This window comes from Palaemon carinicauda, chromosome 1, assembly GCF_036898095.1.
Source record: "Palaemon carinicauda isolate YSFRI2023 chromosome 1, ASM3689809v2, whole genome shotgun sequence".
Taxonomy (NCBI): Eukaryota; Metazoa; Arthropoda; class Malacostraca; order Decapoda; family Palaemonidae; genus Palaemon; species Palaemon carinicauda.
The window spans coordinates 231881967-231909466 of NC_090725.1; the positions used below are offsets into that span (position 1 = coordinate 231881967).

A 27500-nucleotide genomic window follows, 5' to 3' on the forward strand; every position below is an offset into this window, starting at 1 on the left:
ATCATTAAGCTGGGTCTTGGTAAAATCGATTCAATGAAAGCAATCATCAACTTTTTACGTTTTCGACAATATGAAAATTTAGAGAAACTTTTAAAAATCCTAGAATCCAAAAACTCATCACCTCGTTTACCATGATTTTCATTAATTAATTCAATAGTAATACTACTGTTTTCAATAATTAATTAACATTATTATGATTTTAGAAATTATCCACTGATTTAAAGACTTCATCTCCTCTATGCCTCATTACCTAATTCATCACCTCGGTCATTGCTATCAATATTATTATCATCTCCGCCGTTATCAACACGAAAATCATCATCAGTAATAGTGTGGCTTAAATAGTGAAAGGACTTTTGAGCTAATCCTTCATAAGCTGTTTTTGTAACTACTTACGAAATTAGTTTGGTTGACTATTACGTTTTGCCATTTATTTTTCTTTGACATTTTGAACGACTTAAATGACATAATTTGGACGGTTTACCAAATACTTAAAATGTCCATTCTTATTTTTGATATATACTATCTAAACTTATAGTGAGTAATGTTCGAAAAGCGTGTCAAAATTCAGAGTTTTTTTTTTCATATATAATTAACGTTTAAAGTTTGTATTGTGAAGTATTGTTTTAATGGTTATTTTCATGATAAAACTACGTTTAGAGTGTATGCTCTAAAGCAATCAGACGCATTTCTTGGGGAGATGGCAATCAGCTGATTAAAAAAAAAAAAAAGAGCAAGACATTGACGAGATGAAGAGTAGATGAAAGACTTCAACTCAGAGTTTGTAAAATATTTGAAAATCGAATGTTTTGGTTTATAAGTTTTTTCTTAAATTCCATTTTAAAAACCACTGCAATTTTTAAGCAAGGAGTTCTCAAGACGTATAATATACCTGGTCATACCCTAGGGAGCCCTCATTCTTGTCATCAAAGTGGGCTTATTAAACGTCTTCAAGGAAACATTTAAGACTAAGGGCAATTACGCAGAAGTCAGCGTTGGCAATATTATCTTTATATGAGAAATGCTGGTGCTGATGAAAGCCATTAGACATAATAACCACTGGCACGTATTACGACGACTGTTATATTGGAAGGTATAGTGGTATTGCTGAGCGTTTTTCATTTCACCAGTCTACGAATTTCCTACTTCTTTCGTTGTTCCTTTACAGCAGCAGAGGTTTAACTTTGCGGAAGCAGATGTTTTGATTACTTATGGTATCCGTTAAGATTTATATATATATATATATATATATATATATATATATATATATATATATATATATATATATATATATATATATATATATATTTTGGCGTATAATCATCAAGTAAAATTCAAGTTTATACTAATGCCTTTCCTCCTAAAAGTCTTTATAACAAACGCATACACACTTGCAAATACAGTCACACACACGCGCACACACACACACACACACACACACACACACACATATATATATATATATATATATATATATATATATATATTTATACACACACACATACTTATATACGCAATCACACACAAACACACGATTATGAATGAAAAAGCAAATAGCAAAATACAGTCAACAACATGATCAATACAACTCTATAAGACAGGTCTGAGATATTAATGAATAAAAGGATCTCAGAATGAATAAAGGAGATAGATGTGGTTGTGAATAAACTCTTAGCTTAGCTGGATATTTTGAAGATTTATTAAATGTTGAATATAAAGAAGAGGTAGAGTTGAACAACAGAGGAGTGAAGTAAAGTTTTGTTAAGTGAGGAAGTTTTTGTTGGGGATATAAAGAATTTTCTTAGGTAAAATAATAAAAAAAAATCAACGGGATATATTTAATTATCAATTTAGCAGTATGATCGCTAAAGCGTGATTGATTGGCTTACCAAGGTTTGTACTTTATGTCTTGATTAGGGGAAAGCTGTGAACGAACAAGTGAATTGAATAACTGTTCAATTATACAATGCTAGTGCACCATAGGGGTAGCATTGTTATTACCAAATATAACAAGGAATAGTCACCTATGGCGCTAGAGTGTTTTCATAGATAGAGTATTAAGAGCTACTCAGACCTGTTCCCCTCCAAGCACTGCGAGATATAGGAAGAGTTTCTACTAACCCTTTAGTCATTGCGATATGCATTTCTGAAATACTATGGCAAAATAAAGCACCAATATATCAAATTCTTGCATGTCCATGTGTTATTTAGATTTTTTGTTTATTTTAGTCAGGTTGTTGGGTTGCCTTTAACTAAATTTTTATTATTACAGGTGTTACAATGATTTTCTCTCATTATATCTGAGAAATTCATACAATGAGAATTATTGCAAAGTAATTTATTCAAAGACTGCCATTAGATATAAAGAAATTAATTAAAAGATCTGAGAGTAAAAATTAGAGAAATGAAAGATGGAAAGAAGATATCCGAGAAAAAAAAATTAGGAAAAGAAAAGATGGAATGAAATGATAACAGAGTAAAATTGAGATAATGAAAAGATAGGAAGATTTTTTTTCCCTCTGTTCCTGAAATATTAACATTTAACATTGCCCGTAAGGATGTTGAATAAAACGGTATAAACTATTCCACTTTGAATTCGTGTGTTGATGCTGTGAAATCCATAGTCTCCTTGGCACATGTAAGATTCGTTTGAATAAAGTATTTTTCATATCTACTGCAATGTCTTAGAATATAACTAATTTCCTAGGAGTTTTTTGTTCTTTTCAGATTTGTTAATTTGCTGGAGGTGTGATGATTTATGAAAGGCACTTGTTAGGCATAGAGTTACTGGATCGTATGAGAATGGTGGGAGTTTCATGTGGATGGGCTTAAAGTTTTGAATGCCTCCCAAAAATAGCAGACGTAAGGAACAGTGACAATGCCCTAGCTAGTATAATGATACCCTACAGACTAACCACATATGCATATGATCAGCGCCCAAGCCCCCTCTCCCTCAGGATAGGACCATGGAGGGCAGGTAGACCTATAGGCTCCCCTTAACTCATCGATCCCCTCCTTGATTCGAAATGATGGTGAGGATACAGACACTATAAGGAACTATTGAGCTTGATTTTAACCCCAGTCCGGCAGATCACCAGGCAGGGACGTTTCCAATAGGGAGGGTATTGCTTGTTGGAAACTTATATTTGGGAAAGGTAAATTTGCAATAGAAAACTTTATATTATCTGTTAATAGAGAGCAATTCAGTTGTCTTACTGGAAAAAAAATAAATAGGAGCGGCTATGGGATATCTGATCCTTTGTTTTTGGGCCAAAGCCACAGTTAAAATACATATGTTTAAGTTTGAGAGAAATGGTTAAAAGTTTGCTGTAAATGTCATAAAGTTACGCGAGTCACATAAGAAGGAAGCGAGATAATAAATGTGAAAAAGAATGTAATGTTGACAAGGTTACAAACATAATAGTGGAAGGAGCATAATTATACGGATCATAAAATCTTCCATGTTTTAGTGATATGGTCAGGAGAGAGGAGAGAGATTTTTAATGTATTTAGGAGGGATTAAACGCTTAGAGTTTTGGGATAAGTAAAGAAATTTCCTAACGAAGAGGAAAAAATAAAGAATGCATTGGAAAGACGGAAGAAAATATCTTATGCAGGTGTACGGGAAGCTGGATGTGGTGGTCAAGAAAGAAGGGTGAGAACAAAATAAGGTAAGGCATTTAACGAGCAGGCAGATAAACCAGAGATAAATGCAGAGAAATAAGATGATAGAAATGAATATAGAAATAAAAAATGCAAATGAAGATAGTACAGGTGAAGTGAATGCAAACTTAGATTGAGAGGTTGAATGCGTTTACGATTTGTTTAATGTGTGAAGACAGAAGAGAAAAGTAGCGAATTTATGCAAGAATTTAAAAGGTCAATGTAAGTCTGAGAATATTTGTTTAAGAAATTGTTCATAACATAAGGATAGCACTTTAGAGGTTAACGAGATGAAAGACACCAGAAGTTTGGGTTTTAATTGAGATGCTGTGGTAAGGTGGATAAAATGAAACCGAGTGGTTGACTAGGGTGTGTAAGATATACCCGGATAAGGGAAAGGTTTCAAAGATAAGGGCTTAAAGTATCATCATTCCATTTTTATTAGTAAATTTGATAAAGAAAGTTTTAATGATTGCAAGTGTATACAATTTCTTAATATATAAATTGGAGTATCTGTGAAGGGTTTGATTGAAAGTTAGATAGGTGACAGATGATTTTACAGATGAAGAGCAATGAGTGTTAGGAAACAAATGAATAAGGGATTTGAAAGTAAGGGAACAGCCATATGAGATATTCATGAATAAAAAACAAATTGATACGACACTTGATAGTGATATAATAGGGATCATGTTGAGAATGTAGGGTATAGAAGAACATGAGAGCATTTAAAAGTTTGTATGAATAATGTGAAGCATTTTATAACATCCTTGTTTGCAGTAATCGTTGGTCTGATAGATGCGTATGTTGTTTCCATGTTTAATATTTGTACAGATGGAGTGGTATGAGAAGCTACATAGAATAAATAGAACAGGTTCATAGTCGTGGCTGAGAAAATGATTTTAAAACTATTGGCTTCAATAGATGGCACATTGCTGACTGGGAATATTAAGAAGAAATTACATAGTACAATAGCTTTCATCTTTTATCTAGCTTCGCATATCACTTGATCTTCACAGATATTAAAATAAACTTAGAAACACAACATACCCCTTTATGTGGTAAAAATTTACAGCAAACAAGGAACCCTGAAAATTAGGAAGGTCTCCTCCTTAATTTCAATTGAAATGTCAAAAGTGGATATATACGGGTATTTGAGAGTAAATTCAATGGATTATGGTAGGCTTGTAGAAAACGTGAATTACAGCTTCAATCAAACATGATTTTTGAAATATTAAGGTTTAGGGAAATCAAGGGGGTGCTATATTGAGGAACTGAAGTCAACTCTATTTTATGAAAGTTATGTATGGATGTTGAATTTGAATGAGAGAAATTACATCATTACTTTTCTTATAAATGTGGTAAAAAAGGGAAAAGAAGAGATGATGAATGTGGAAACAAAATAATATAAAAAGGATAACATTAGTGAAACTATGGCTGAGTGTTTTATATAAGTATGATCATTCGAAAATAATAGAGGATGATAAATATGAAAATATATCACTAACACTCGTGATTTCGATCAATGTAAATATCAACTGCAATGGCATTTGATATCCAATTCTACCTTTGGTAATGTTTATCCACTGGAGTTCATTTGTGATAACAGCTTCTGGCAGGGCAGAGATTCAAACTTATACCTCATAGCCGAAACCATACCTGCAAGGACTATACCAATCGCGATTGGTAGAATTCCAGTGGATATACATTCCTAAAGGTAGAATTCGATATTAAATGCCATTTTGGTTGATATATATATATATATATATATATATATATATATATATATATATATATATATATATATATATATATATATATATATATATATATATATATACTGTATATGCATTTAAATGTACATGAATCCTGTTTTACTTAACAGCCATTCAGTAAAGATTTATCCTTCTCTTCACAGGTGGCTTATTCGATAGCACAGATGATCGCCAAGAAGAAGCTCTTCGCTATGCAGTTGATGCCATCAACAGTGATCGACAATTGCTAGCCCACGCACGCCTCTCTGCTCAGATCGAAAACATCCCTAACAGCGACTCCTTCCGGGGCTCAAGGAAAGGTATAGTTCCGTATACAACTTGCTCTTAATTTTGTACTATATTTTATTTTCGAGTTAGATATTCTAAGTCAAAAACAGGTCGACTGTTAGTCCTGTGCTGATTTGTTATTAGTTTACTGAATTCTTAATCCAGGCATAGTATTTACGGCGCTCGAAAAAGAGCAAGACCCTGAAAGAGACAGTAGAACCTTATTGTCCATCACATGATTTTGTAGTTTAGAAATTATTACTTATGAGTAGTGTGTCTTAACCCTGAACCAAGACAATGATAATAGTACTATTTTTACCATAGTTTATCATTAAAGGGCCGCCTCTGAGAAGGTTTTCCACATACAATATAAAGTGTCCCCAGGATGGGCCTGCGCAAGGCCTACAAAACCTATTCTGTAGGTCTTGGGTCTGCCTTAGTTGATCATGAAAGGTCTGTCTGGCTCGGGTAGTGTTTATAAATATTGAGTTCAAAGTCATAGTGATTTCTTTACTAATAAAGACTGTATTATTTATTAGAATTGTCGTTCCCAACGATCATATTTGTTTCTTTACACACATTTGATTGTGACTTTGGTTAGTATAGGAGTTTAAAGTCATTATGGCTTGTATACAAACATTGAGTCTAAGGTCAGTGTGGTTTATTTACCAACAAAGGATTTGTTATGATTGTCTCAAGGTTATTGTCCTTTGTTTATGTACACTTAGATTCACAAATCCCCAACACTCATGGGAAATCGTTCGTGAGAGGTCTCTAGTGTTACCAAGACAAAACAAACTAGAGGGGCACTCAGAAGAGTGCAGACCTCGGCTGCAGCAGCTTATTTCTTGACCTTTTGCTTGACCTTGACCATGACCTATGACCTTAACATGTATTGATTGGCGTGGATTTTCGTACACTCATATATGAACCAAGTGTGAAGTCTCTGTGGCAACGATGTCCAAACCTATGTCTGATTACGTGTATTGGACATTTTGCTTGACCTTGACATCGACCTTTGACCGTGACCTTCCAAACTTTAATAATTTCCAGCTTATTACATAACAGCTAATCCCTAAAAGTTTTATTACGCTATGATTAAAATTGTGGCCAGGAAGCTGTTCACAAACAAACAAACACACAAACAATGGGTAAAGCATAACCTCCTTCCAACTTCGTTGGCGGAGGTAATAAAGGGGTCCTCTTCCTAGGAAATGGGCGTAGCCTTGTCCAACCTCTGCGAACGCATATAATTTTACAAATTGAGTTACCATATTTCGTACTGAGGTATCATTTGACGTGTCGGCTATCCAATACACACACACACACACACACACACACACATATATATATATATATATATATATATACATATATAGTGAATCCGTAAAAGCATGTAGAAATTAATGAAGGGTCATAGGTAAACAATTCCTTCCGTTAACAGATTCATTAGAATGTTCCGAGTTCCGATATTAGTCTTATTCGAGTTTTATTTATGACTTGGTGCTGTAAAATATTCTTTAAAAAACACCATAAATGAGTCATACTTGCCATGAGAACATTCGAGAGAGAGAGAGAGAGAGAGAGAGAGAGAGAGAGAGAGAGAGAGAGAGAGAGAGAGAGAGAGAGAGATATTACTGTAGTTGATATATATTAGTAAGTGACCACTATATAGATTAATTTTTAGACATTCATGCATATAGAAAAAGAGAGATTGCGCTTGATATTGCAATTTTTCCAATCAAAATAATCGTATTATGTTTCCAAAATATCATCGTTATTTTGCAAATGCTAGATTGACTGCTAAATACTTTCATCGGCCTTTAGATATTCATAGATCGCCACATTTTTTAATACGAAAGTTTTCTTAAAATCTACCAAGATATTTTTGTTAACTACAATAATTATAAAGGAATGTGATAGAAATTAAATAAAAAATCTCTGAGTGACATGCGGTGCCCAAAATGTCCTATTTCTGAATCCAGCTAATAAAATATCTTGCCTTGGCTTCACACAAATTTCGAATGATTCCAGGAAGGAATTGTCAAGTGAAGGTATTCCATGCTGCCGGTCAGGAGAGATTTCTTTTTTTTGGAGGGATAGTGAAAAACTATGAGCTAAAATTGTCGGTCTAACTCTTAGGACGAGCACCGGAGCAGAAGGCCATTCATTTTAAAAATACCGAAAATGTTTAATAAATAAATGAATAAAGAATAAATTAAAGGAACACAAATAGGGAGTTTATCATGGGAAATTAAACCTATTTGAATCAAGATTATAAGAAAGTTGTGCATGAAATTGATAAGAGGTCAGTTTGATCTCCAAGCTATGTAATTTTATCAAGATAAAGCTGCTAGTAATTGTATAATTATCGATAACTTACTGCCCTGTCATTAAAGTAAGCAATCATTTTGTGTTTATGCGCTTGTATTTTTCGGGCAAATTAGAAAAATACATTTTGGGGAAATTAGTATATCCTACGTTCATGACAACATTTCTGAAGATTACGTATTACTGAGAATAAGAAACTTTTGCTTTATATGATTTATTTATAAAGCAATGGTCTCATTTATCGCTATACAACTCATTATCGACTCAATTAACTAAACTCTAATTGTATTCAAAGTGCTATGCCGTCATCAGTACTTAATGTATCCATCACTGATTATCCATTATGCAACGTTCACACAAAACTTTTGTTACTAGTCAACCTTCCAACAACAACAGCTACTTTATGCCACTGCTACTGCAAATCAACTAATAATGAATCAGTTCAGTAATATTTGTCAGGACATTGATGGTTATCAATTCAGATTTAGGCAAAGATACAATATTTTAGAAGATGTATCAAGAATATTTATTTCACCTCTCTCCACAACCCCTAAAATACAAATGACTTCCTTGTTTCCTCAGTGACGTACTCCCCAGGGGAAGGGGAAATTCATCTCCACCCACCAACCCTTCCATTGAAAGTGTCTACTGGGCTCCCCCAAGAAAACGTAGTAAAAATAATTACACACACACTCACACACAAACACACACACACATATATACACACACACATATATATATATATATATATATATATATATATATATATATATATATATATATATATATATCTATAAATGTGTGTGTATGCATGTGTATGTTGTGTATTTGTAGTGGATCCTCGAGATGGAAATGATATAGTTAGTATAAAATATGACGACTCGATTTGTAATATTTTTATGCGTTCGCTGCGGCTGGACAAGGTTCGGCCAATTTCCTAAGAAGTAGTAAGAAATGCAACCCTTTATTTGTTTTGTCATAGTGATACTGGAAACATCTGACGAACCTCTCCCCCTTAGTGTCGGGGGACTTTAGAATCTAAGTGTGCAGTCAAATACAAATGTCCTGTCGTCTCGGTTGCCCCACTGTCACCCCTAATATGTATAGATTCCAGAATTTCAGTTATAGAAGAGTTTGGTTGTTAGGGCGGAGAACGACGAGGGATAGGGGCTGGGCTTATTGTAAAAGGGTGATGATGGGGAAGCTGGAAAAATTATATATGAACGTGAATTCAATATAATTTCATACGTTCCCAATTCTTTCATTATAATCTTCTTCTTTGTCTACATCTTTTCCCACTTCTATGTGGGGTCGAGGTTTCTGGTCAGCTTTCCCCACCTACCTCTGTCCCACACTTCATCACCGGTTAATCCCTTTGATCGAAGGTCATCCTTGATACAGTCCATCCACCTTCGCTTTGGTCTCCCTCTTCTTCTCGTTCCCTGTACCTCCATTTCCTCTCTCCCAATATACTGTTCATCTCTTCTCATGACATGACCGTACCACCTGAGTCTACTTTCTTGGATCTTATCTGATAGTTTTCTAACTCCTGTGGTACCCCTAATTACCTCATTCCGTATCTTATCTCTTCTTGTCACCCCACACATCCATTTCAACATTCTCATCTCTGCCACATCCATCTTCTTCTCTTCTGTCTTCTTTATTGCCCACGTCTCCCCTCCATACATCATTGCCGATCTCACAACTGTCCTGTGTACTTTACCTTTCAACTTAACCCCTATTTTCCTGTCGTATAGTACTCCACGCACTTTTTTCCAATTCTTCCATCCTGCTTGTATTCTCTGGTTTATTTCTGCCCCCAGATCACCATCCTCTGCAACTGTTGATCCTGAATACCTGAAATTTTCAACTCTTTTCAAGCTCTCTCCTTGTAAACTAACTTCCCCATTCTCACCATTTTTCAATCTCAAATACTCTGTCTTTTTCCTGCTGATCTTCAATCCTCTATTTTCCATTTTTCTTCTCCACTCCTCCAGTTTCTCTTCTACTACTGCTACACAGTATAACATCATCAGCAAAAAGCATACACCAAGGAGACTGATCTCTAGTACCTTGTGTTACTACATCCATGACCAGATCAAATAGGTAAGGGCTCAATGCAGACCCCTGATGTAGTCCCACATTCACTGGGAAACTTTCTGTTAGGCCAATATTGCTCTTAACATTTGCTTCTGCCCTCTCATACATATCTTGGGTGATTCTTACGTATTTCTCAGGGACTCCCTTTTCTCTCATACATCTCCACAGCTTATGACGTGGTACTCGATCGTATGCCTTCTCCATGTCAATAAAGACGATATGTAATCCTTTCTGTTTCTCCTGATGTTTTTCTATCATCTGCCTCAAAGCAAATATTGCTTCTACTGTCCCTCTTCCAGGCATGAATCCAAATTGTTCCTCACCAATTGTTGTTTCATCTCTTGAGTCTCTTCTCAATGATCTTCTCCCATATTTTCATAGTATGGCTTATCAGCTTTATGCCTCTGTAGTTGCCACATTCCTGGATGTCTCCCTTCCCCTTATAGATGGGTATGATTAGGCTTCTTCTCCATTCCTCTGGCATCTTTACCTGATTGAAGATCTTCTGCCTCAGGTCCCACAAGATATCTATGCCTTCCTCTCCTAGACTCTTCCATACCTCTACTGGTATATTATCCGGTCCCGCAGCTTTACTATTTTTCATCATCTTTACTGCTTGTTCTACTTCTCTTCTAGTAACTCCTATGGTAACTGTCTAGTTTGGGAGTCCATCATCAAATACTGTTCTTGGGTTCTCCTCATTCAATAGTCCTTCAAAATAAGTTTCCCACCTTCTTTTAATTTCATTCTCTTCTGCTAGAACAATACCATTGCTATCTTTTAATTGCCTTATCTGTGTCAGGTCTTTAGATGCAGCATTTCGGACCTTAGCAATTCGTAATATTTTCTTCTCCCTTTCTGGTGTTTCCATCTCCTTACAGGCTTCATTTAATGCCTCTGCCTTTGCCTTTGCTACTGCTCTTCTTGCTTCTTTCTTTGCTTGTTTATAGTTTTCTTTATCCTGCTCTTGTCCTGATAGATCTGCCTTCTTCTTGGCTTCTTTCTTGGTTTTAACCCATTCTTGCACCTTATCATTCCACAACCACGATTTTTTATCATTTGGGGGTCTTCTTCCTGATGACTTTCCAAGTACTTCCTCACCGATCCTTAGAATCACTTAACTATTCTCGGTCCACCATTCTTGTACATCCTCATGTAACCTTACTGCTTCCATCACGCTTTCCTTAAACAAGACTCTCAGTTCTTCCTCTTTCAATTTCCCCCACTTATTCTTTGGGTCCATTGTCGTCTTTTTACTTTTCCTACAATTCCTTAGTCTGCAATCAATTACCACGAACCTGTGTTGCGCTGCTACACTCTCCCCATTTATCACCTTGCAATTTCTAACTTCAGTCATATGGTCTCTCTTACACAGCAGCAAATCTATCTGGCTCTCCCTGCCACCGCTAATGTAAGTATTCAGTCTGTTAATCTCTTTCTCAAAGAAGGTGTTGATTATTATTGCTTGGTCAAAAGCCAATGCAAAATCAATCACTCTTTCTCCCCCATCATTTTTCTCACCCAGACCCCAACCTCCATGCACTCTCTCTATCCCTTCCTTACTAATTCCCAAGTGGCCGTTCGATCTCCTCCTATAATTAGCTTTTCCCTTGCTGGGATTATTCCAAGCTCCTGGTCCATCTCGTCCCAGAATGTATTCTTCTCCTCTTCTGTACATCCAGTTTGCGGGGCATAGGCACACACCACATTGACTATTGTTGCTCCCAGTCCTAGCTTTAAACTCATAATTCTGTCATTTTTCCTATTCACCTCAATCAAATTTTCCTTCAACTCTTTCTATAATATTATTCCTACTCCATTTCTTCCTTCCATATTTGCTCCACTGTAATATAATTTACAACCTTTGCCTAGTTCTCTTGCGTTATTTCCCTTCCACCTGGTCTCCTGCACACACAGCACTCCAATCTCCCTTCTCTCCATGAGGTCAACCAGCTCTCACCCTTTTCCAGTCATTGTCCCCACATTCAGAGTTGCTACTCTCATCCTCTCCTCAGATATTTTCCTCTGAGCTTGCCTCTTTAACCCAGCCCGCCCATGACTGGGTAGCCCCTGCCGATTTTTTGTAGGGATAAGGAGAGGTCCCAACGCGTTGCCTAAGGGGAACGCCCTAGCATTAATTTCATTCTGATTATACTCACTGACCTTAGTTGTTTTGGCTAGTTTTTCATGGCCGGATGCCTTTCCTGCCGCCAACCCTCCCCATTTACCCGGGCTTGGGACCGGCACCAATTTGAGGCTGGCTTGCCACCCCCCCCCCCCCCCTTCAGTGACTGGGTTAATTTTATCATTATGATGATTCTAATTTATAATTGTGTGTTATATTTGTTGTGTATGCATATATAAATATATATATATATATATATATATGTATATATATATATATATATATATATATATATATATCAGAAGAGTGTAATTCTAAAACAGAAAAGTATAGGGAAGAGCCGATTAAGTGCTGTAACTGTTAGAGGGAAGGAGACTTTTTGTTTGGAAGTAATTCAATATCTATTCATCAGTATCATAATTTTTTATGGAATAGCCAAGGGATTTCGCGAAATGTCTGGCTCATAAGTTTTAGTTCAATTGTGCATATTTGCTGGTATATTGTATATGCTTGGGGTATCTTAGTAGCAACGTTTTTAATTTTTTCATTGCCAGTGACAGGATTTTAGGTTAAATAGTATATATGTAGCTCAATAGTGTATATTTGCTGGTATATTGTATAGGCTTAGGTATTTTGGTAGCAAGGTTTTTTTTTTTTTTTTTTTTTTTTTTTCCAGGTGCAGGATTTCAGATTGAATAGTATTTATTTAGTTCAGTAGTGTATATTTTCTGGCATATTATATATGCTTACGGTATCTTAGTAGGGAGGTTTTTTTCTTTTTATTGCCAGGTACAGGATTATAGGTTAAATAGTATATGTTTAGTTTAATAGTGTATATATGCTGGTATACTGTATATACTTAGGGCATTTTAGTAGCAACGTTTTTTTTTTTTTATTGTCAGGGACTGTATTTTTGGTTAAATCGTATATATTTAGTTCAATAGTGTATATTTTCTGGTATATTGTATGCGCTTAGGGTATCTTAGTAGATACTTTTTATTTTTATTGTCGGGGACAGGATGTGATGTTAAATAGTACATATTTAGTTCAATAGTTTATATTTGCTGGTATATTGTATATGCTTACGGTATCTTAGTAACAACGTTTTTATTTTTTTTCTTATTGTCAGGGACAGGATTTTATGTTGAATAGTATATATTTAGTTCATTAGTGTATAATTGCTGGTATATTGTATAGGCTTAGGGTATCTTAGTAGCAAGACTTCTTCTTTTTGTATTACCAGTGACAGGATTTTAGGTTAAATAGTATTATATTTAGTTCAATAGTGTATATTTATTGGTATATTGTAAATGTTTAGGGTATCTTAGTGGCAACGTTTTTTTTTTTTTTTTTTTTTTTTTGTGTGTGTATTGCCAATGACAGGATTTTAGGTTAAACAGTATGTATTTAGTTCAGTAATGTATATTTGCTGGTATATTGTATATGCTTAGGCTGTCTTAGTAGCAACGGTATTTTGTTTTGTACTGCCAGGGACAGGATTTACAGTTAAATAGTTTATATTTAGTTCAATGCCAGGGAAAGGATTATAGTTTAAATTTATTATATTTAGTTCAATGGAGTATATTTGCTGGTATATTGTATATCTTAATAGCAACAATTTTGTAACAGCATATCTCTTAAAGCCATTGCTTTTTTTTTAATTTCATTAAATGTACAATTAGACTAGACAACACATGGAATAATTCAATTTAGATATACACAAGCTAAGAATGTAGTGAAATACTGTAATGATCAATTTTTAGCCCACTCTTGTAATACAAAATTAAGTTATGCGCTTCCATGGCATGTTTACTTGACTAAAACATTATAGAGTACAATACTGATATATGCACATTTGATCTATTTCGCATTTTACACAACCAAGTAATTTTACTGCAATGCATCCAAGGATTGTTTACTTAATTAAACTCTTATATAGCGCAATTCTAATGCACAAAGTACTTTTACACAACTTCACAATATGCTCCCTATTAATTGCAACAGGAAAGGCTGCTCCGACGGCTGTTCCACTACAGCTTAGCTTTATAACATCGACACCTGTTGATACTGCACGTTTTTTAAACCTAAACTTGCACAACTCCAATGTAGATGTCCTTGGCCTTCTTCACTGCCTAACGAAGTTATTATAAATTGCTTAAAAATCTTCTCCTTCCATTTTTCTTTTCACAAACCCTATATTTCATGTATGATGAGAGAGATTTCAAATATTATTTCTGATTATATATTAAAATTTTCATCAAACATTTCACAAAAAGCCTAGGCCTTCCATAAAATGACTAGTCATTCAATGAAATGCCTAACCTTTTCATGAAATGACAAAATATTCAAAATGAGAAAATATTTGAAGTATGATATTAGTTATAGTTAAATTCTCGCTTCAAATTGTTCCAAGCTATATTCTAAAACTGGATATATTTATCCATGGCGAGATTTAAAGGAGGTAATCTTCAACTCTTCAAGTGTTGAATTATACACATCACTAGGCCCCAAGTATGTTTGACATTTATCATACTTTTGGAAGAGCTCATTCCCAAACTTAATTTCTAAGTAATTTGCCATATATACTTAACAAACTCTTAAAAGTGCTGTTTGCAAACAAATAACAGATTACACAGTTTGCCTGAATTCTAACTGGTAAAGTGTGTAATAGGAACTACTAAATTTTATTCATTTCGCGTAATGCCCGGAAATTTTAGTCATTTCGCTAAATCCGTAAGTGAATCAGTCATTTCACGAAATGCCTAAAACCTTTAGTCCTTTAGCGAAATGCCATGTTACATAATTTTCTTGTAATATATATATATATATATATATATATATATATATATATATATATATATTATATATATATATATATATATATATATATATATATATATATATTATTAATAGCTAAGCTACAATCCTAGTTGGAAAAGCAAGATGCTATAAGCCCAAGGGCTCCAACAGTGAAAAATAGCCCAGTGAGGAAAGGAAATAAATAAACGATATAAGAAGTAATGAAAATCAAAATAAAATATTTTAAAAACATTAAGGACATTAAAACAGATATTTGATATATAAACTATAAGAGGACTTAAGTAAGCCTGTTCAACATAAAAAGAATATGCTGCGAGTCTGAACTTTTGAAGTTCTACTGATTCAACTACCCAATGTGGAAGATCATTCCACAGCTTGGTCACAGCTGGAATAAAACTTATAGAGTAATGTGTAGTATTGAGCCTCATGATGGAGATGGCCTGACGACTATTAGAATTAAGTGCATACCTAGTATTACGAACAGGATGGAACTGTCCGGGAAGATCAGAATGTAAAAGGTGGTCAGAATTATAAAAAATCTTATGCAACATTCTTAATGAACTAATTGAACGACGGCGCCAGAGATTAATATCTTGATCAGGAATAAGAAATTTAATAGACCCTAATTTCCTGTCCAACAAATTGAGATGCGAATCAGCAGCTGAAGACCACACAGGAGAACAATACTCGAAACGAGGAAAAATGAAAGAATTAAAACACTTCCTCAGAACAGATTGATCACCAAAAATCTTGAAGGACTGTCTCAATGAACCATTTTTTGTGCAATTAAAGAAGAGACATACCTAACGTGTTTCTCAAAAGTAAATTTGCTGTCGAGAATCACACCTAAAATTTTTAAGTCATGCAAAGTTAAAGAAACATTATCAATGCTGAGATCGGGATGTCAAGGAGCCTCGGTCCATGGCCTACTTACAATCATACTTTGAGTTTTGTTAGGCCTCAACTTCATACCATATACTTTGCACCATGCATTAATTTTAGCTAGATCTCTATTAAGGGACTCAGCAACCCCAGATCTATATTTAGGAAATAGAATTGATGCAAAAAGAGTAGCATCATCTGCATATGCAACAAGCTTGTTTTCTAGACCAAACCACGTCATGTGTATATAGTATGAAAAGTAATGAGCCAAGAATACTACTCTGTGGAACACCAGATATCACATTCCTATACTCACTGTGGTGCCCATCAACAACAACTCTTTGCGATCTGTTACTTAAAAATTCAATTATGATGGTAAGAAACGATCCACCCACTCCCAACTGTTTGAGTTTGAAAACAAGGGCCTCATGATTAACACGGTCAAAGGCAGCAATAAAATCAAGGCCAATCATACGAACTTCATGACCACAATCAAAGGATTTCTGTATAGCATTGGAGATTGTAAGAAGGTTATCACATGCTCCAAGGCCTTTACGAAAACTAAATTGCAAACTAGGGAACAGATGATTACCTTCAGCAAATCTATTAAGACGTTTTGCCAAAAGACGTTGAAAAACATTTGATAATATGGGAGTTATGGGAATTGGGCGGTAATCAGTTGGACTTGAGCTACCACAAACACTTTTACATAGTGGAGTAACATTTCCAATTCTCCAACAATTGCTAAAAGCTCCTCTTCTTGCGCCAAATAACAGATAACTTTGGAGCCAAGAAATCAGCAGTCTTTATAAAAAACAAAGGAAAAATGCCATTTGGATTTACACCTCCATGAGCATCAAGGTCCATCAAGAGAGCTTTTAATTTCACGAGATCGAAAAGCTAAACTAGTTAGTTTAGCTTCAGGAAAACAGGAATGAGGAAGTTCGAGTTTCTAATTACTCTGCTTGCTGTCAAACACACCTGACAAAAGGGCTGCCTTTTCCTTTGGACAGTGAGTGACAGAGCTATCTGGTTTAAGTAAAGGAGGAACCGTTGCATCTACACCAAAGAGTGCAGATTAAAAGTAGTCCACCACTTATGCTCCTGGGTTGTACCAAAAAGGGTTTCTTTTATGGTTAAATTGTATTCTTTTTCAGTTGAAGCATAAACTCTCTGAACAAAAGCTCTAAGCTGAGTGAGTATAAGTATTCAAGGTCAAATGTGATCTGTTACCCTTCCAAAGATGATAGGCCTCCTGCTTCTCCAAATAAGCATGTTTACAATCATCATTGAACCATGGTTTATCCTTCACTCGGTATATATATTTCATCATCATCATCAGCCTCAGACAGGGTTGTGGGGGCCTGGTGGTAGCATCCTTGCTTGGTGATTGCTAGACTGGGGTTCGAGTCCCGCTCAAACTCGTTAGTTCCCCTGGTCGCTGCAAGGTCACCATCCTTGTGAGCTAAGGATGGGGATTTTGGGAGAGCCTATAGGTCTATCTTCTGATTCATCAGCAACCAGTTCCTGGCCCTCCTTGGTGCTAGTTTGGGTAGAGAGGGAGCTAGGGCGCTGGTGATATGTATATATGGTCAGTCTCTACGGCATTATCCTGCTAGATAGGCCAATGTCATTGTCTCTTGCCTCTGCCATTCATGTCCTTCCACTTGCGCCTGTTTATGGTCATTCTATACCAGTCCACACCAGCAAACTTGTTTAGTTCTTCAATCCATTGTCTTCCCTTCTCCTGCTTCATTTGCCATGTCTAGGACCCATTATGTTATTCTTAATGTCCATATGTCATTCTCATGATATGTCTTTCCCATTAAATTTTCTTACATGTTAGAATCCTCTACTTTAGTTTGTTCTCGTTTTCTGTCTCGTAGTGTTATTCCCATCATTGTTCTTTCCATAGTTTTTTGAGTTGTAACTAGCTTATGTTCTAAGACTTTATTAAGGCTCCAAGTTTCTGATGCATAAGTTAATACTGGTAGGACTATCTCATAAGATACTTTTCTGCTTAGAGAAAGGGGCATTTTATTTTTCATAATCTCATTTTGTTTACCAAATGCTCTCCCTCCTATGCTTATCCTTTTTTTTAATTTCGGCCTCGTTTCGTGGGGAAACACTTATTGTCTGTCCTAAGTACGCATACTCATCAACAAACTCTAGAGGTTCGTCCATAACTCTCATTTGTTGTCTCTGCATTTTCATTGAACATTTTCTTAGTCTTATTCATTTTCATTTTCTGTCCTACATTTCTGCTCTATCTATTCAACTCTTCTATATTGTAATTCCTTTCATGGAATAAGAGCTTGAATGAGTAGCTGGCTATGATGTGCAAGATATATCTGGATGAGAGTAAAGTTATAAAGAAGGGGATTACACGAAATTTTGTAATTTAAATTAGTGTGAAATTTATAGAGATGCTGCAAGAAATAACATTATTCAGTGGATAGAGGAAGGTATATCGTAGGGTTAAGAAATGGAGACAGTATAGTAGATAGTTGCAATTTCTGAGTCGTAAGGAAGTAAGTAACGTTGTGAATGTGTTTAGAAGTTTCATGATAAATGGAACTCGTTTATTTGAGTCTGTATACTGGAGATTGACTGAATTATGGCGAAAGTTAGTCTGAAACAGTTAGGTTTGTATATACCCTGTTGCCATTTATAGGTACGTCAGTGTAGGTATTTTTATTTACACAATCTTCTTTCCTCCAATAGACATTCTTTTATGGAACATATCCCGAAAATGCTCCATATCCGTGTCAAAAATAATTTACTTAATACTCCCATGATAAGGAAATCCAAAATCAGAGAGGTTTGCAATCTAGGCCCCGGGGTTTGGAGGCGCATGGTGTTATAGGTCATGGTTGTTGGGGGTACCTTATGTTACTACATATCCTCTAAATTTCAATATAAATCGAATACATCAATGACACAGCATAGAAATCTGGAGTTGTGGTAATACTGTATATATTTTTTATTTATTTTTTGCCTTGCCTGTTTATTATCTTTATAAAAGTAACGATATAGTTAGTCAAAATAGATGTGCGGTAAAGTATGAGGAAAAAAATATAGTGAAAAAGCTTGAAATTTCAGATGTTTGTGGTTGATACGTGTTCATTATAGAATTCGGATATAGTGGAGAGACTTTTAAAGTACTTTGAAGCTTTGGAAATTAGTATTATGCGTCAGCTGATGTAAGTTTATAATGATGAAAGAACTAAAATGTAGATATGTATTATGCTATGATATGGGGAAATTGGTGTTTTTAAACTAGTATTTTGGGGGTAAAGGTTGAATGACTAGAAAAGACTGCCGATACAGATGGACTAAATTAGAGAAAGAAGTTTAGTAAAAGATGAGAATGTATTTCGGAAGCAAAATTTTTTAATCTAGGATAGGATTATTGAAGCAAGCCGCTTTAGGAAAACCACGAATTCTATTCATAAATGTAAAAAGAGAAATTATTGGGATAAATAGTTTGGTTAAGAAATAGAAAATGTGAGGAATTCCGTGATGAAAAATGTGGTAAATACATTGACATTGATGACAAGATAGATTAAAGGATTTTTAGGGGTTCGCTCGATATGAGATATTAGAGGACAATGAGATGTGGAAAATATATTAAAAGTGTTTTCAAGGTGGACGAAATAAAGACCTGAAAAATGATAAATTAATGACGTGGAAGATACATTTAGATGGTTGGACTTTTATGTTCGAAAACGAGAAAGTCCATTCATAATAAAGATAAATAATGCAGCGTCCATAAAAACTCATTGCATCAAGCTGCTGCAACTGTAATATTAAGTTACCTCTTTGCATTTCAATTTGCTAACCTTTGAAAATTTTATGCAAAAGTCTTCGCCCTTGATTTGTCACTTAAAAGTTGATTGTAACGGAGATCTTGAGATCTCGCTGTATAGTGTTCAATTATACTATGTGAAGTTTGGATTATAATTAAGATGTTCTACTATGATGGGAAAAGTTTGATTGAATGACTGACCAGGACATATATGATATGTTCGGAAGAGGAAAATGGTCCTGAGGGTTAATTGTGTCTCCATGAATAAGTGTAAATATGACGGTTAGATTTATAGAGGCATAACATTACTTGAATTACCCATGAGAGTTGTATGGTTGAATTTTATTTGAGAAATTAAGACATCACATGTATTGATAAGGAATAGTGAAGAGAAACTCAAATTACTAAGGAAGTTATGAAGCATTTGGTATGGAAGAATATTTTGAAAAATTACAAACGAGTACAGGTTACTAGGGGTAATGACACCAGGAAGACTGACGAACAGTAAATGTTGATATGAATGTTTGGACAAATGGAAATCGTGGATTTGTTAAGAAGTTTTGTAGTGAATATAAAAGACGATAGAAGGATTAGAGAAAACGCGATTCGTAGATTAGGTGAAGTAAGACAGGTAACTGGGTATGCGCAAATGATTTTAGGAAGAGATTCAGTGTCTTTGTAGACAAAGTCTGAAATGAATGGAGGATTTCTGAGTCGGCCTACTCTTATGGAAGTGAATTATCGATGTATAATGTGAAATAAAGAGTATAGGTGGATGCTATTAATGTGAATTGTTAGGTCGTATGTGACGCCAGAACAGTTTAAAAGTTGGAAAAATTGGTGAAGTAAGCGGTGAAAAGGTTTTCTTGCATGAATGCGTGGATTAGTGTTTTGAGAGTGTTCGCCTTGCTTGAGGAAATGAAGACGATAGGTTGATGAAGTATTAGAAAGGAGAAGGAGAAGATGAACATCTAGAAAATGGAATATAGTAAGTGAATGAGTTATTGAAAAGAAGCCTCATTATTTAAGGAACGCAAAAGGGATTACAAGATGGGATGAATTGTGATTTAGTCGGAAACGAAACTTAATTGTAGGTATGTAGAACGTTTAATGTAACTTATAAGGGATCTTTTTAGTTCTTTTTAAGTGGATCTCTCTCTCTCTCTCTCTCTCTCTCTCTGGCTGAGACTGTGACGCAGGATAAGTCCAAATAAAACCGATTTGAATACGCTCACCATGCCCACACTAAAGATGTGTATATGTATTATAAACTATAATATGCATGACGATGATAATAACTCACTAAACATTTTAAGTTACATGTATATCTGTATGCATATATAAACATTATAAACATACGCACATGCACACACACACACACACACACATATATATATATATATATATATATATATATATATATATATATATATTATGATTGCGCTGCATATATGCATGAAAAACATGGAACATTAAATTCACGAATGAAAGTCGCTGGTTTAACATGAAAATATTAGAGCGAATATATTTAGAGATACATATTTCCCTCGAACCACTGAATTGGTCACAAAATCCTTACCCAGAACATTACTGGATCTTAAAGGGGCTGGACATTGAAGGGTAATGCAGACCATCCAATTGTGGGACGCAATTCGTCATTAGCTTTACTGTTGTCCCAAAGCCCCCGGGGGAATTTATGGAGGAATTGTGGCGGGGCTTTCATTCCTCGGGGAAATAACCCTGAACATAGATTCAATTTTCGAGCGAATTTTGTCAAAACTCTTGGCATATATGCTGCACGTTGGGTAATTGAGTTTATTTTTGAATGTATGATTTTATTTTCCAGTACACGTGCACGCTAACCATCTAGCTCCCCCCCCCCCTTGCGGACATATACAGAGATGTGCCTGCATATCTAGTTATTTTTGCGAAATATTTAGACCGTGTGGATCTTAGCAAGTGTTTAGGGGTGAGTTTGCTAGAACCCCATTCTTATGAAACACGTCCATGAAGAGTTTGGGACTGAAAGAATCAAATGGAATATAATTGATATTGAGTATTTTTTATTATATTTAGGATATAGAATGGCTGAGATTGATATAAAATCAGTGTTATACATGAATTTGCGGTTTTATGGCTGTTTAATAGCATTATGGATAAAAAAATAGATGTACTTGAATTCTTGCTTGAAAACAAAAAGTGCGAGTGGAGTTTTCTGCCATTAAATTTCTTCAGGGAAATTCTCATCTATTTATTCAACAAAATATGTCGTTAAGGAAATACATAGCGACAAGCTTATAGATAGTTCAGGTTTGACCTGGAATATTGAAGAGAAATAGTAGAATCTGAACAAAGAATATGTAATTGTCATTAAGATGGAAAAGTTAAAAGTGAGTAAGAGCAAGAGTAAGAGTATGAGACTAAATGGAATTAAGAATATAGGGCAATGAATATTTACAGGAATGATGAAGAATGGAAGTACTAAATTCATTTGGGTTTTCAGATTAACTATAAAGGTTTATAGAGACGTGAAGGAACAATTTGGTGTCCTTATAGGGAGAGAGAGCATTATATGCAAAAGATTTGATAGATTAAAGTCAAGGTTGGGAAAGGCATGAGAAATGTTGAAATAACTCTACATTGTATGCGTAACGGGTGAATATTGGACGCAAATGAAAAGTTTGAATTGTTAATATAAGGAGAGGCTCATTTTATTGATGCAATATTTATAAATGTTGAAGTTGTCAACATGAATTCTTCTCATAGCATACTGTGTGTGGAATAAAGAACTAAAGGATAAAGAGATAGTGTAACTGAAAAGAAGGGATCAGAGCCTTTTGATATGGTGCAGTGATGTGAAAAAAATAAAAGCTATTACGCTGGTGAAAGGAAAGTATGATTCAGAAGAGTTGTGGTTAACTGAACAAAAGTGTTGGATACATGTGGTTGGAAAGCATCGGTAAGAGGTCGTGCACTTGGCAATTTTAGCTCATTAGTATCATCGAGGAATCACATTGTAGGTCCCAACTTCAATGAGACCTTATTAGATTTTATCCAGCCTGCTATCTGACCAGTCCATTGAGCTAGGGTTGAGCTTTTAAGTATGAGGTAAGTCTACCTGAAAAGATATCAGCTGCTATGGCCTTAACTCCTCAGATCCCCCTTGAGTGGAGAAGAAACTTGGGCACTGATCACGTGTGTATAGCTTGTTTCTAGTCTTTAACTTGCAAACCTTTAAATGGAAGGCCATAATTGCGGAGGAAGTCCAAGGGTATAATTATGCACAAGGTACAAATGAATGTCGAGAGTGCGGCCTGATATGTAGGTGATGAGTCTTTTTTTGCATATATATATATATATATATATATATATATATATATATATATATATATATATATATATATATATACACACATTTGTATATATATGTATATATATATATATATATATATATATATATATGTGTGTGTGTGTGTGTGTTAATACATACATATAGATAGGGTTTTAATCCCACCTAGTTATACAGTTTCATTTTAGACCACTTTCAATAGGAATCAAAGACTAAAGATGACTAAAGGGGCAGGAATAATACTCAATGTTTTATTCCCCCCTTTAGTTGATGCTTCTTAGCGTTACCTAATAAGCTGATAGTGTATATATATATATGTATATATATATATATATATATATATATATATATATATTCATTCGTGTGTGTATGTGTGCACAGTATATAGAATAAAACTAGTTCCTAGAAGTTGGAAATTTCAACAAAACAAAGGAGGCTATGAGAAAATTTAGCATGTCACAGTTAACAATTTAGTTTCTTCACCAATATGTGGGATATTCACTTTTCATTTTTAAGGCTATAACAAAAGCGATAAAAGAGACGTACATGATATGCAGGACAAAAATAGAATATACAGTAAAAACATATTGTGAAGATAAAAAATATTGTGAATGGATTGAATTCACATAAAAACAACGAAATGCTCTTATACAAACCCCCCTAGCAAAAAAAAAAAAAAAAAAAAAGATAAATAAATAAATAAATAAAAAAAGACCTAAGGTAAAGCTCGCGTAAAAGCAGGGGGATTGGAAAGATGGAATTGACAATTTATATAAAATTTTGAAATCGTATATTTGCATTTGCTTACATTTTCTTGAGCGGTGGTGAATAGAGGAGAATCCCTTTTTAGTTTAATTGATCCAGTTTGGTGACTGATACATTCATAGAAATCAGTGGAATTACCCACATGGATTTCCAAAGAATGGTTTCTTAGATGCTGTCGGAATGCATACGCTAATAAGTAAAAATTTACTAGAATTCGTGTAATAGTCCCCTAGTTGACCGAAAGCCTGACAGAGAACCATGCAAAACAGAGAGAGAGAGAGAGAGAGAGAGAGAGAGAGAGAGAGAGAGAGAGAGAGAGAGAGAGACCTTCCTTATGACAAGGCGAACTGTGAGAATGACCAAATAAAACATCCGAGTAATTTATAGAACATCTGGATGCCTTTGAGACTGTAACTATAAGTGACCAGTTCCTCGGCAGTAGTAAAAGACACACATACACAGAAACACACATTTATACATATATATATATATATATATATATATATATATACTATATATATATATATATATATATATATATATATATATATATATATATACACATATGGTAGAAATCATTGTATTTCCATTGTCTGGTCGCCAAAACAGGGTTGCATCTGCTTTGACAGAGGTTGCCAAACAACCTCACCTCATGTCTACTTCCCTCTGCCACTATCCCGAGACTTGGCTTCATCTGGCAGCCAAATTCATAGCAGATGGTCTTACGGACAGTATGTGCCACTCCTAAAATGATGAATAACATTGTTGTTTTATATATATATATATATATATATATATATATATATATATATATATATGTGTGTGTGTGTGTGTGTGTGTGTGTGTGTGTGTGTGTGTGTGTGTGTGTGTGTTGGTGTGTATATATATATATATATATATATATATATATATATATATATATATATATATAATGGCATAAGAGAAATATAGTACTATGAATGCCGACTAGATGGATTTTGCGTTCTAATTTACAGTTTAGATAAAATATTGAAATTTATTATGTTGCCCTTTTATTTGATACACTTTTTTCTCGATATTGTACTTCGTGTTCTATCCAATTAGAATATAATTATTTTGAAGTTAAGCATATTTATAAAGCATTATACAACAGTAATATGTAATATTTTGGGCTTCTAAAACTGTTTTATTTTTTTTTTTTGTTAAACTATTTGCAATTAAAATTCGTTTTGGTATGAAATGTACAACTTATCTATGATAGGTGTGAAGAATGAGGTTACATTGATATTGATTATTATTTGATTTATGTTTTATTGAATTTAAATCCATTTATCTATACAATTTTCTGATGCAATGACGTTGGGAAATTACGAAAACCATTATTTTATTGTCTTTTCAGTATGCGCTTTGCTCAAATCCGGTGTGGCTGCCATCTTGGGTCCTCAGTCCGGACAGACGTCGGCGCATGTGCAGTCGATCTGCGATGCTTTGGAGATCCCCCACATAGAAAATAGGTGGGACTTCAGGCTCACCAGAGATGCGTACTCTGTCAATCTCTATCCTCATCCATCGTCCCTTGCTAATGTAAGTAATATTTTAACAATGTCCTTTTGCTGACATTGACTTTCATGTCATTGACTAATTCTTTACATTTCTAGTGTTTTGTATCAGAAAAAATCTAAGGTGATATATATATATATATATATATATATATATATATATATATATATATATATATATATATATGTATATATTATATATATATATATATATATATATATATATATATATATGTATGTATATATATATATTATATGTGTGTGTGTGTGTACTGTAATGTACTGGGTATATTTAAGTAAGTTATGTAGTTATGGCAATCTCTCCTACAAACGTTAGTTTAAAAGTATACCTCACTTCATATTAGTTATCTAACACAAGTTTTCATACAGAATACACATTTATCAGGTCTTATTTTTTGTTAGTAACCGTATCTTCCAATTTAGACCCACGTTCTTAGAAGATTTAAAGAAAAAAAATTATGGAACAATAAAAAAAAAAACTTTGAGACGACAGAACACTTAAATTTCTTATGGTTGGACAGCTTTATCTTAACTTATGTCTAGCGTTTCCACTTTCGTCTATCATCCTCTCTTTTGTGGCAAGCTTAGGTGGCACTTTTTTCTTGTTATGGCCCACTTTTCTTCTACGTTGTGTCGTTTCTCCCTAAGCCTTTGGCTAAGTAAGGGAAGAACGATGATTCAAGTATTTACTTAAGTTGTGAATTTATTTAGGTTAAAATAAGGAAATATGAAATCAGAAATTTTTCAGCATTTTGGTTTCATGAGTAATGTTAGGAATTTAGACAATTATTTCATGTGTTTTAACACACACACACACACACACACACACATATATATATATATATATATATATATATATATATATATATATATATATATATACATATACATATACATATATATATATGTACTGTATATATATATATATATATATATATATATATATATATATATATATGTGTGTGTGTATATACATACATACATACATACATACACTATGACACTTCCCCCAATTTTGGGAGGTAGCCGCCATCTAAAGAACAAAAAACAAAAAGGGATTCTTCTTCTCATCGTTCCTCCCTGCCTGACGAGGGACTCAGGCAAGTATATTCTTCGCTCACCATTCATTCCTATTTCAAGCATGCTCTTTTGCCTCACATCTATCATCTAGGGGCTTTCTTCAATCCATCCTTCACCCAAACCTTGGCCTTCCTCTGGACTTCTCCCATCAATTTTTGCTTTCATAACCTTCTTCAACGGACGAACATTTTCCGTTCTCTCTACATGGCCAAACCGCCTAAACGCGTTCATGACCACTATATCAGTTAATTTCTCACTCCTGTTCCAACTTTCACTACTTCGTTCCTAACTCTATCCAACTAATATACACCAGTCATACTCATCTGGCACTTCATCTCAAACACATTAAATTTCTGTTTCTCCCTCACTTTCATTTCCAATAACTCCGATCCATATGTCACAGTTGGTACAATCACTTTCTCATACAGAACTCTCCAACACTTTGCACCCTTCATTCACTCTTTGACATACATCTGCGTCCACTCCACCATTTGCAGCAACAACAGAACCTAGGGGCTTAAACTGATCTGCTTTCTCAAGTAAGTCTCCATTCAACATCACATTCAGTTTAGCACTACCCTCCCTTCTCGTGCATCTCATAACCTTACTCTTACCCACTTTAGCTTCCAACTTCCTACACCCTTCCAAACTCTGTCACTAATCGACCCAGTTTCTCCTCCGAATCTGCAACCAATACAGTAACAACCGCAAACAACAACTGATTTACCTCCCACTCCTGCACAGTCTCGTCTGTCAGTTTCAATCCTCCTTCCTTCCTTACAAATCCATCAACAAACAAATTGAACAACCTTGGTGATATAACACATCCCTGTCTGGACCCCACTCTCACTGTAAACTCGCTCATTTAATTTCCTATCCTGACACACGCTTTAATGCTCATGTATAAACTATTCACTGCTTGCAATAACTTTCCTCCAATTCCATATAACCTCATCACATTCCACTTTGTTTCCCTATC

The 27500-nt window shown here is 34.6% G+C and overlaps 1 protein-coding gene across 7 annotated transcripts in view; it reads left to right on the top strand.

Annotated features, from left to right (window-relative positions):
- The window catches only part of LOC137654258 (glutamate receptor ionotropic, kainate 2-like), a 740845-nt gene that overhangs the window by 572446 nt on the left and 140899 nt on the right, over positions 1-27500 (top strand). For all 7 annotated transcript variants that reach the window (XM_068387901.1, XM_068387895.1, XM_068387908.1 and 4 more), the window contains exons 3-4: positions 5579-5734; positions 25261-25445. In XM_068387901.1, coding sequence (XP_068244002.1) covers positions 5579-5734; positions 25261-25445 — 341 coding nt within the window. The remainder of the gene's footprint in view (positions 1-5578; positions 5735-25260; positions 25446-27500) is intronic.